General features: G+C 60.4%; 1 protein-coding gene across 2 annotated transcripts in view; it reads right to left on the bottom strand.

The window, feature by feature from the left end:
- ZBTB16 (zinc finger and BTB domain containing 16) overlaps positions 1-10,134 on the bottom strand; it is a 65,707-nt gene extending 55,573 nt beyond the window's left edge. The window contains exons 1-2 of one of the 2 annotated variants that reach the window (XM_037410032.1): positions 10,032-10,134; positions 6,569-7,903 (exon numbers count right to left, since the gene is read on the bottom strand). In XM_037410032.1, coding sequence (XP_037265929.1) covers positions 6,569-7,833 — 1,265 coding nt within the window. In that variant the 5' untranslated portion in view covers positions 7,834-7,903; positions 10,032-10,134. Of the gene's footprint in view, positions 1-6,568; positions 7,908-10,031 lie in introns of both variants that reach the window. The other variant, XM_037410033.1, reaches the window with a different exon arrangement.
- Positions 10,135-11,346: the final 1,212 nt, after the last annotated feature.

The following is an 11,346-nucleotide window of genomic DNA, read 5'->3' as shown; positions in this document are numbered from 1 at the left end:
ACACGCAGATTCGCCTGCCTTGTGTGCGTTTATTCAAAAGGATGCATAAACCTTCCCCTGCTGCTCACGTTACACAAATCCCTTCCACCTGGATTTCCCCATGCGTCACCCTCCCTGTTTCAGCGGGTACCCGTCATGGAGCCACTTTGCAAGCGCCAGGCTCTGCTGGGGCCAGAACGCCAGCTGAGCTCTGGTGAGCCCAACGAAAGCTGCGAGGTGTGAAGACACTGCCGTCTGCAGCAGCATTTTGCTGGCACCCGCAGGCACCGACTGGGCTCCTGTCACTCATTGGTGGGATGCAGGTGCCCGCGCATCCTGACTGCGCCTGCCTGTGATGGTAAAGCAGAGAGCAATGCCCAGCAAAGGACTAAACCAACCATAAAGCACCGAGCTGCCTAACACCCGGGGGGGTGGGGGGGTGCGGAGAAAAAAAACCTTGCAGGCAGAGTGACACAAGCCAGGACTGCCAGGCAAGGAGGAATGAATGGAATAGGCTAATTTACACAGGAAGTGAGCACTTACCAGACCCTTCATCCCAACACACAAAACCCTCTGCCATATCTGGAAGCAATTACACCCAGTTAACATGATCTGCCTGCCACTAAAATTAACTGCAAACAGAAATATTTTTCACTTTTGCAACAGGAGATGCCATGGCCCCGTGTTTGGCTGCCGGGAAATATTTAGTAATTACTCATTTAAAGCCTCTCTTGAAGCTGTCAAGGACGGGGGGGGGGGGGGTGTGGGGGGGTGGGAAGTAAAAGAAAAATCTTGCTAATTGTGAGCAAAAAGGAAAATGCAGATCGTTTTACTCTATCCAAGGAAAACAGATTTACACACCCGTGTAACTAAAGAGCAAACATTGCATAGAAGCGGGTAAGGCTGCAGGGGTGCTCGGTCACAAAGTGCCTGGGCTGCTTTGCACCACCTCCACGTGCCACGGGGAAAAGAAAAAACAGAATTAACAGCATCACCCCTGAAACAGCACAGGTTCTCTGAGGGTCCCTCTGTGCAGCTGCTAAATACATTTTTAACCAACATTACTCTAGGAGTTATAACGAGAACCAAAAAGGCTCTGCAAAGCAACGTCAAGTGAGTGCACTTTTGGGAAAAAGCTACTCCAAGTGTCCTCCATCGGGCAGGTTTTAGGCACCAGGGTCCCAGCCCTGCAAGCTGACGGGAATCAGCTGGCGAAGATCCACCCTCCCCGGTCCCTGGAAATGGGCAACACTGGGGAAGGTGGACGCATGCTGGTTGGAGGGCACGCAGCATCCCTCTCGCCCCCGCAAAGAGCCACAAGGTGTCCAAAGTGCCGGCCACCGTCAGGCAGAGAAGATGCAAAAGTAAGATGCGCTGGGTAAAGGGAAAAATAAATAAATTTAAAAAAAATTTAAAAATTAGGTTGGTGTTTTCTGATGGGAATATCAGAGTTTTGCTTTACAAGGCATCACCCGCACGATGACAATGATGCGGAATAACGGATGGAATAACGCGGAAGCCAAAGGGGGCTTTCACCCCTCTGCGCTAGGAGCAGAGTATGGAAATGGTTAAGTCCCCCACTGAATAAATCAAAAGTTCAAGGCTGCAACATACCATGCCGTATTCCCCCTCTGCCTATGACAAGAACCAGAGAGCCCCCGAAATCCCAAGCATCCTGAGCGGGGTCTCTGCCGGCGCTCACAGGTTACACGCTCGGGGTCAGCGCCGCGGACCTTAGCTGCAACATTCATTTCCTGAGCGGGGCACGTCCCCCTGCCCATAAAGCTAATAAGAGCTTCCTCGCCCGGCCGCCCTGCGCCGTGTGGCAGCGGCCAGGCAGCCGGGAATGCTGGTTTCCATTAGCCCCTTATGATGCCAGGTGCTGCTAATAAGGCCCATCAGCAAGAAACAAGAGCTGCCAAGTTGTCTTCGGACTCTGGAAGTAATCACGGGCAGAGTTTGGGGGGCTGCTGGCTTTTTTTTTTTTTTCCCTCCCCCCTCATTTTCTGTTTTTCCTCCTTTTCTTAAAGTTTCGATTGCAGTGGAACATAAATTACCCAATGCTTAAAATAAACCAAAAAACAACTACTGTATCAGGGTACCAAAATTAACACTAATAACATCTCACAAAGCGCTTGGGATCCGATTTATCACGTTTATTGCTTTAATGGTGTAGTGCATCTGTTTCTCACTGTGACATGTCGAGCAGTGCCAACATGCCTAATGGCATTAGTAGTACAACGCTCAGCTAATCCAGGCGGAGACAAATGGAGGTGAGGCTGGCAAAGAAAGAGCCAAACGCCAGAGTATTTCCCTACGTGGCTACTCAAAGTTTGCCATGGCATTAACAGCTCCACGCAGACAGCAGACCAACAGCCTACACATCACGGGGATCGCCGGGCGTTGTAACCAGGACCTGGTTCCCCATGGGAAGCTGCAGTTTCCCCAAGCAGGGGCGTTTTGGGACAGCTGGAGCATCCACACCCAGTCCTACACATCTGACCGGCAAGAGCCCCGATGCTGGGTCCTGCATGCCGGTGCTGCCGGTAGCAGCCAGGTAGATCTACAGGTCCTCTGCACTTCAGAAACAGAAGAAGAGGGCAAAACTGCAGTCTGGGGTACGGTGGCTGGCCAGCAGCCAAGGTGGAAAAGCAAGCCTCCTTATTGCTGCCCTTAGCACACTGCGCCGCAGCACATGTCTTTTAGGTGACAGCTCAGCCATGAAACCTCAAAATGCAAAACTCAGACCTGAAAATGGGAACAGAGGCTTTCCCCAAGGTGCATCTCCCCACGCGACGGTGAGGAAAGGCACCTTTCAGTCAAAACTTCTCCAAGGGGAGCAGTCACCCACCGCCAGCGCCATGGGCCTGGCGACACCATCGCCACGAAGCAATTTCACTTTCCAGCCAAGCACCTCCATCTCGCACGGACACATGTGACAAACACTGACAGCAAGCCGCATCGCTACGGCGGGTGAATTCCCGGGCAGCATCGGGGTTTGGATGCTCGGCCGTGCCGCTAATGAACTTTATTGAATCACATCCCCGCCTGCAGTCTTCCCTGTTGCTATTGACATTCAGAAAATGAAACCATGTCTTTTATAAAGTTTTAAGGTATTTAACTTCCTGAGGACAAATTACTCCAGGCTCAGTCAGTGGCTCAGCATGGCACTCGCATCGCAGCTCGGGAGGTTTTTCTTCATACAAACAAGCCCAAAAAGGGCCACTGAACTATGGCTTTTTTGTCTGCAATTAGAAGTGATGATCAATACTAACATTAGATTAAGTTTGAACTTTGCTGAACCTAGGAGGAAATCTTTTATAAAAAAATTAAAGAGTCACCAACTCAATATAGACTCAATTAGTCAAAATCATAAGCTTGGTAAAGGAAAAAAAAAAAATGGATTGCGCAGCAGCCGGCAGGTTCAGAGACTCAAAACCCCTGATCAGAGCCAGTGCCGAGGCCTGCAGCCGCTTGGCCAGCAAAAGGTCACAGCTCGGTGCTCTTGGCTTGGCTGCGTTACGACCCGGCGCAGGTGGTGCTGCCACGAGGCCGAGGGCAGCCACGGAGCTGCGCTCCTGCACGGGCCGGGGCAGGCGGCCATCCCTCCGGCACCCTCCACCACCTGGGGCAAGCGGCCCCCATCACGCGCCTGCTGAAGCCTGGCCCTCTGCTCTCCTTTTCCCTGCCTGCGTTTCCCACACTGATGAAGAGGGGAACGCCACTCAGAAGGCTCTGAGAGTATAAACATATATATTTATACTGATATAGGCATGTGTGCGTGTGTAAACAAACACATCCACCATATGTGTATGTATGCGCTCGCCTGTGTGATGTAAACAGGCACGGCACACGCTGGCTCGCTCAGCTCCTCGCAGAAAGAGTCGTGACGGCTCTGGATGGGCTTGGGCTCTGTCCGTCACCTGCTGGGGCTCGGCGCACCAACACTATCAGCGAGCATCCTGTGCTATGGTGAGGTACCCCTCTCTGGCAGCCAGCCCCCAGCTCGCTGCAGCTGGGAGCAACTCTGCTCTGGGCACCTCCTCGCTCACTTTGGGCTCGGAAAGCAAAACCTCAGCAGCAAATGCACAGCAGAAAGAGGTCAGCGAAAGCCGCCAGTCGAGGAGCGTCATCACCGTGCCCTCGGCACATCCTGCCCTCACCGTCAGCCAGCTTGGGGAGGTCGTGCTGGGACCTCGGCACTGAGTGCAGATCCCCCCAGACCACCTCTCTGTCAGGCACCGGAGCGGAGAGGGGCCCCGTAGCCGGTGCGGTGCAGCTGCCACTGCCAGCAGAACCGCTCCAGCAAGGGAGTTACAGACCCCAATCTAGCATAGATGCTGTTTAACAGCTCCATGAATACAATGGGATCCCACAAATCCTCCCCAAAATGTTAATTTTCACAACATATTAGAAAGCAAACACTGAAAAAGCCACATGAGACCCCCTCTACACAAAAAAAGCCTTGGATTTAGACTTTTGGTGGTGGTAGTGGGGTAAGCTCATTGGACTGTTGCCCAATGCCTTTCAACATGGATGGTCTTACAGATCAGTTTAAAAACGGCTCAAAGGATTTGGCTCGCCCTGCAAAGTTTGCCAGCGCCAGGTAATCTGCCTGAAAGCAAGAACAGACAAGCAGAGTTTGGGGCTGGCTTAAGCAACTGCCTGCGAGGCTTCGCTCACCGGGGACGGCGCTCAGCTCCCTGCTCCGCTCAGACCCTCCAGTCTACTGGAGCAGGGCACATACACAGCCTCCTGATAAGGATCGTGAATAATTAATAAATAAGCTACTGACACGGCACGGCTGTCAAAACAAGCCAAGTCCCAAAAGGTGCCGTGAAATACAGGCTGCTGCACTGGACAGGCGGGCCAGGCCCCCCCACCTCCCGCCCACCCCTCCAGCCCACCCTGCCTCGGGACAGATCCCCCACCAGTGGAGCAGCAGCCCAAGCATTGCCCTCTCTCACAACCGCATCCGTCGCCGCTCTTGGGCTCGGGTGGGGAGAGGGAGATGCTGGAGACCGTGGCGGAAAGGCACGTTAAGATTCTCTCAGAGCCTCACTGCAGCTCTCCCCCCATGACGTTCAGTCTGCATCACCGCGCTGGCAGGGAAGAGCTGCGCCGAGGCAGCTCCGGGCAGGGGGGCGAACGCAAAGCCCCTGCTCTCCCGCTCGTGAGCCCGGGGAACAAAGCAGAAAGCGGCCATGCACCCAGCACAGGACCAGGGGAGCCCTCTGAGGGGCGAGGGCTGCTCTCGGCAGGCTCTGTGTGGCAGCTCCGAGTCACCGGCCAGAGCCAGAGGTGATGCTGCCAGCGCTGACGGAGCCAAGAACGCCAGAGCAGCGGCTGCCGCCCCGCACTGGAAACGATCGCGGGCTGAACGTGTGGGGAGTTGCCGCCGCTCCGGCACCCGATGCCGGTGCATCCCGCACCGCTTGCGGGCGGCAGCCCCCACAGGCAGAGAGCATGCCGGCAGCACCAGCTCCCCTGCCACAGGCGCGTGCCAGCACGGCCACTGGCTCTGGCGCGCGTTATGTGCATCGGGACTAATTAACCTGTTGATTCATTAAAAAAAAATCTGACGGGGTGCACAGCCCAGGGAGGCTGCGAGTGGCTCTGGCACTGCGCCGGCACTGCCTTCTCCCAGGCCGCTGCTGTCCTGCTGTGGGGCTGAGCTGCACCAGGGCCAGCGCTGCATGGCGCTCGCTGAAGCACACCCAGCGCCAAAGGGGTCGACCAGCCATGCCAATTCAGGTGCAGTTCCGTTCCCTGGCCAAAAATGGGGAACAAGCTTTGGTCCCCATGATCGAGAAGCAGAGAACAGGGGGAGCACCCAAGTCACGTGCCGATAACCACCACCACGCTCCCACCCCGCAGCAGGTCTCCGAGTGGCGGGGCTCAGCATGAGCACAAAGATTCCACCCCCCATCCCAAGTAGGGGAGCCCCAAAATGTCAGCGGCTGGAGGTTTGACCCAGAACCCACATCCCTGAGGCAGCACCACTCCCCCGTGCTCACCCCACAGCCCAACCTACATGCTACTTCACACAAAGTGCAAATCTTTCAAAAGGCTGAGCGGTGTAAAACTACCGGGCTGGCAAGGCACTGCACGCAACGACCCCAAATGTCATCACTGCAGCCGGGTGCAGGGGTCCCCCCCCACCTCCTCACCCCACACGGATGTGCCTGGGTGCTGGCACGGGAGGAATCGGTTGTGGGCAGAGGATGGGCGAGGGCTGCCTGACCCCGCCGCGTCTCTTTACACGTAGATCCCTAAGCGCAATGGCTAGTGGCTGTGAGCCGTTTGGCGGCTGCCAGCCAAGGAAAGCTGAGGGGTTTGTGCTAGCAGGAAACACCTACAGCCAAGCCCCATCCAGGCTGTCCTCCCCAGCCGGCGCTCGCTGGAAGGAACCTTCTGGCATGGCTGCCAGACCTGGGAAAGTTGCAACAGCTGTCCCTCCAAGCACGCAGCCCCACGGCCCACTTTCAGGGTATGCGGCGGGAACTTGGCAGCAGCACGCGCGACGCCTGGTCAGATGCCGAAATCCCCCGGCTGGTGCAGCACGCAGCGTCGCGGCTTCCACACTCACCTGTGCTGCTCGAGGGTCTCGTTGTCCGGCAGCTCTGCCCCGCACACGCTGCACTGCTCACCCAGGGCCCTGCTCTCCGTCTTCATGCCGGCCGCCAGCTCCCCCAGCTTGCTGAACAGCTCCCGCTGAATGAAGCCCTGGGGCAGCAGCCCCCCGTAGGCACTGAAGTCCATGGAGACAGCCAAGGCCGGCTGCACGTGCAGGGCAGACGCCACGGAGGGCGGCACGCCGAGCACCGGCTCAGTCTTGTGGTTGGGCAGCAGGGAGTAGATGCCCAGGGGCTTCTCGCCCTGGGTGGCGGCGGATGGCTCCGGCCCCAGTGGCAGCCCCTGGCTGGGCTCGGCGGGCAGATCGGCACCCTCCTCGCGGGCGTAGTGCAGTTCACGGGCGCTGGTGATGACACTACCGCGGGTTGGGGTGCCGGGCCCTTCCTTGCCCTTCTCATCAGGCTTCTCCCCGCCGGAGGCACCGGGCTCGGCCATCCGAGGGCTGTCATGGCTGGAAGCCTCGTCCACCTGCATCGCTTCAGTTTTGACCTCCGTGAGGCTGGGGGGGCGGCGGGTGGCAGCAGCAGGGCGTGAGTCCTCAGAGGCGGTGGGCGGCAGGGTGCCCTGCAGCAGCGACTGCCCAATGGTCATCAAGCTGTCCACTGCTGCCTTGGTGGGGCTCATGGCGGAGAGGGGGCCAAAGGAAGCGGAGGCGCTCTGTTCCGCCGTGGCCGCTGGCAGGCTCTGGCCAGCTGTACCAGTGTAGCTGCTCTCCTCGCCAGCAGGCTTGGAGACGAAGAGGCCCTTGATGTACCTTGACTTCCTCTCCTCCTCTTCCTCGGTGGCAGCAGCAGTGCCTCCATCGGCCATGGTGACCTCGGCATCGTTGTCCTCAGAGGCCTGGATGGTCTCCAGGATCTTCAGGCACTGCTCCTCCAGGTACTCAATTTCCAAGATCTCGGCAGCGTAGAGCAGGTCGTCCAAGTCTTCGACCTTGGCCTGCAGTGTGGCGGTGTATGCGTACTCCAGGATCTGCTGGAAAGTCTTTGGCGAGAGGAAGTCCAGGGTATAATGCTGGCTGTTGCGGTGGAAGAGGATCTCAAACATCTTGCTGGTGCAGGCCAGCACTGTCCGGTGAGCATGGAACTCCTGGCTGTCCACCATGATGACCACGTCGCACAGTGTCCCCGCCAGGCGCATCTGGTTGGCTTTGTGCAGCAGCCCGGTGGGGTGGCAGGGGTTCTGCAGCTGGATCATGCCCATCTTAGTCAAATCCATTGCGCTCCCGAGGCTCACTCATCAGGGTGCCTCGCCGTCGCTCAAATCTGGGACTAGCTTTGTGTGCCGACTATCTGCGAAAACAAAAGGCGGAGTGGGGAGAGGAGTGGAGAGGAGTAGGGGGGGAGAAGGGAGAGAGAGAAGGGGGGGAGAAGGGAGAAAGAGAAGGGGGGGGAGAGGGAGAGAGAGAAGGGGGGGAGAAGGGATAGAGAGAAGGGGGGAGAAGGAACGGAGAGAAAGGGGGGGGGAGAAGGAACGGAGAGAAGGGGGGGAGAAGGGAGAGAGAGAAGGGGGGGGAGAAGGGAGAGAGAGAAGGGGGGGAGAAGGGAGAGAGAGAAGGGGGGAGAAGGGAGAGAGAGAAGGGGGGGAGAAGGGAGAGAGAGAAGGGGGGGAGAAGGGAGAAGAGAAGGGGGGGAGAGAAGGGAGAGGAGAGAAAGGGGAGAGACGGAGAGAGAGAAAGGGGGAGAAGGAACGGAGAGAAAGGGGGGGGAGAAGGGAGAGAGAGAAGGGGGGGAGAAGGGAGAGAGAGAAAGGGGGAGAAGGAACGGAGAGAAAGGGGGGGAGAAGGAACGGAGAGAAAGGGGGGGAGAAGGAACGGAGAGAAAGGGGGGGGAGAAGGAACGGAGAGAAAGGGGGGGGAGAAGGAACGGAGAGAAAGGGGGGGGGAAGGAACGGAGAGAAAGGGGGGGAGAAGGGAGAGAAAGGGGGGGGAGAAGGGAGAGAAAGGGGGGGGAGAAGGGGGGAGAGAAAGGGGGGGAGAAGGGGGGAGAGAAAGGGGGGGAGAAGGGGGGAGAGAAGGGGGGGGAGAAGGGGGGGAGAAGGGGGGGAGAAGGGGGGGGAGAAGGGGGGGAGAAGGGGGGGGAGAAGGGGGGGAGAAGGGGGGGAGAAGGGGGGGGAGAAGGGGGGGAGAAAGGGGGGGAGAAGGGGGGGGGAGAAGGGGGGGAGAAAGGGGGGGAGAGAGAAGGGGGGGAGAAAGGGGGGGAGAAAGGGGGGGGAGAAAGGGGGGGAGAAGGGGGGGAGAAGGGGGGGGAGAAAGGGGGGGAGAAGGGGGGGAGAAGGGGGGGAGAAGGGGGGGGAGAAAGGGGGGGGCGAAAGGGGGGGAGAAAGGGGGGGAGAAAGGGGGGGGAGAAAGGGGGGGGCGAAAGGGGGGGGGAGAAAGGGGGGGGAGAAAGGGGGGGAGAAAGGGGGGGGAGAAAGGGGGGGGAGAAGAAGGGGGGGGAGAAAGGGGGAGGAGAAAGGGGGGGGAGAAAGGGGGGGAGAAAGGGGGGAGAAAGGGGGGGAGAAAGGGGGGGAGAAAGGGGGGGGAGAAAGGGGGGGGAGAAAGGGGGGGGAGAAAGGGGGGGAGAAAGGGGGGGGAGAAAGGGGGGGAGAAAGGGGGGGGAGAAAGGGGGGGGAGGAACGGGGGGGAGAAAGGGGGGGGAGAAAGGGGGGGAGAAAGGGGGGGGAGAAAGGGGGGGAGAAAGGGGGGAGAAAGGGGGGGAGAAAGGGGGGGAGGAAAGGGGGGGAGAAAAGGGGGGAGAAAGGGGGGGAGAAAGGGGGGGAGAAAGGGGGGGAGAAAGGGGGGGAGAAAGGGGGGGAGAAAGGGGGGGAGAAAGGGGGGAGAAAGGGGGGGAGAAAGGGGGGGAGAAAGGGGGGAGAAAGGGGGGAGAAAGGGGGGGAGAAAGGGGGGGAGAAAGGGGGGGAGAAAGGGGGGGAGAAAGGGGGGGAGGAAAGGGGGGGGAGAAAGGGGGGGAGAAAGGGGGGGAGAAAGGGGGGGGGAGAAAGGGGGGGGGGGGAGAAAGGGGGGGGAGGAGAAAGGGGGGGGAGGAGAAAGGGGGGGGAGGAGAAAGGGGGGGGAGGAGAAAGGGGGAAGGGAGAGAAAGGGGGGGCGAGGTGAGGAGAGAAGGGGGAGATTAGCCCGCAGCCCGGCGGCGACTCGCCGAAAAGTTTCTGCGCCGAAGTGGCGTCCCCGCCGCCGCCGCCCGGGAAAAGGGGCGCGTCCCCCGCCCCCGCCGCCGCCTCCCGCTCCCGGTCCCGCTCCCGTCCCGCCCGCGGGGCTCCGTCGGGCAGCGCAGCCCCATCAGGTGCACGGCGGGAGCCGGCGCAGCTCCCGGCCCGGCGGGCCGGGACGGCGGGGACCCGGGGCGAGGTGGTGGTTACGGGTGGGTGGGGAGGGGGCCCGGCGCAGCCCCCCCCGCGCCCCCCCCGCCCGCACTCACGGCGGCCGGCGGCTGCTCCGGCAGTTCGCACTGCCCGCTCTCATCGCCGCCACCGCCGCTCGCCGCGCCGCGCAGCAAATCACCGCGGCGCCGGCCCACGGGCCGCCCCGCGCCCACGTCAGGCGCCCCCCGCGCCCCCCCGCCGCCGCCGCCGCCGCCCGCGCCAGCCTGAGCGCGGGCGCCCCCCCCCGGCCCCGCCCCGGCACCTTGCGGGGCGCCCGGCGGGCCCCGCCGGCGGCTGGACAGCGCTGCCGGCAGCAAACATGGAGGAGCCGGGCGTCGCGGGGGGGGCGGCACCGGGGGGGGGGCCGGCACCGAGGGACAGCGCGGGCCCCGCACCGCACCGAGACAAAGCCACCGCCGTGTCCCTGTGTGTGTGCGCGGCGGCCCCCGGGGGGGACCCCCGCCTTAACGCCCTCCGCACCGCGGGACCGAGCCCCCGGCTGGAGGAGGAGAAGGGAAAATTCACCTGAAAAGCCCAAACTCAAGGCGGGCGGCGGGTGGCGGTGGCTCGCCGAGCACGCATTGCCCCCACGAAGCCGCCACAGCCCACGCTGGCACCACCCGTGCAGGGGTCGCCGCGCCCCAGGGTGGGTGACGGGGGCCAGCGCGGCGATGCCAGCAGCTCGGTCACTGACAGCCACGGAAAAAAGGCAACGGTGAAGCGTGGGCCACGCGGCACCCCGTGCCGAGCACACTGTTCCCCTCATCCTGAGGGTGCCCAGCATCCTCAGCTGAGCACGCTGCTCCCCTCGTCCTGAGGGTGCCCAGCATCCTCAGCTGAGCACGCTGCTCCCCTCGTCCTGAGGGTGCCCAGCATCCTCAGCTGCAACTACCTGTGCACTCCGGCACCTCAGTGGTACCCACGCTCAGCATGTCGGGACACCCATGTCATCCCCGGGGGACGGCCAGGCAGCAGCCGCGCAGACCTCTCCTTCCCTCCTCGCACACCGCAGCCAGCGCGGGGCCCGGCGTCGTCAGTTAAAACAACAAATACGGACGGTATTAGTACAAAGATACCCTTGGGGTAAAGCAGCGCAAATGTAATCTAAGGAGAACGTTATGGGGAAGTGTGTTTATAATTATAATGGGATTTAATGTACTTTGGGACCAGATGATAGCAGTCGTTTAACGAGAACAGCCTAATAACGGAGGCCTCGCAATGAAAGGCGGTGCTGCTTGGGTTATTAGACGCGTATGATAATGCCGTGTTCGCGGTAGTATACTTAAGAGTAAGGCATCAGCTACCCCTATTTTTTCAGGGGTTATAACTCTGCCATTTTAATTGGCGAAAGCGGGGAGTGCAGGCAGCCCA

This window comes from Falco rusticolus, chromosome 16, assembly GCF_015220075.1.
Source record: "Falco rusticolus isolate bFalRus1 chromosome 16, bFalRus1.pri, whole genome shotgun sequence".
NCBI lineage: Eukaryota > Metazoa > Chordata > Aves > Falconiformes > Falconidae > Falco > Falco rusticolus.
The sequence above is the reverse complement of the archived record's forward strand: the minus strand, read 5'-3'. Positions and strand labels throughout refer to the sequence as shown.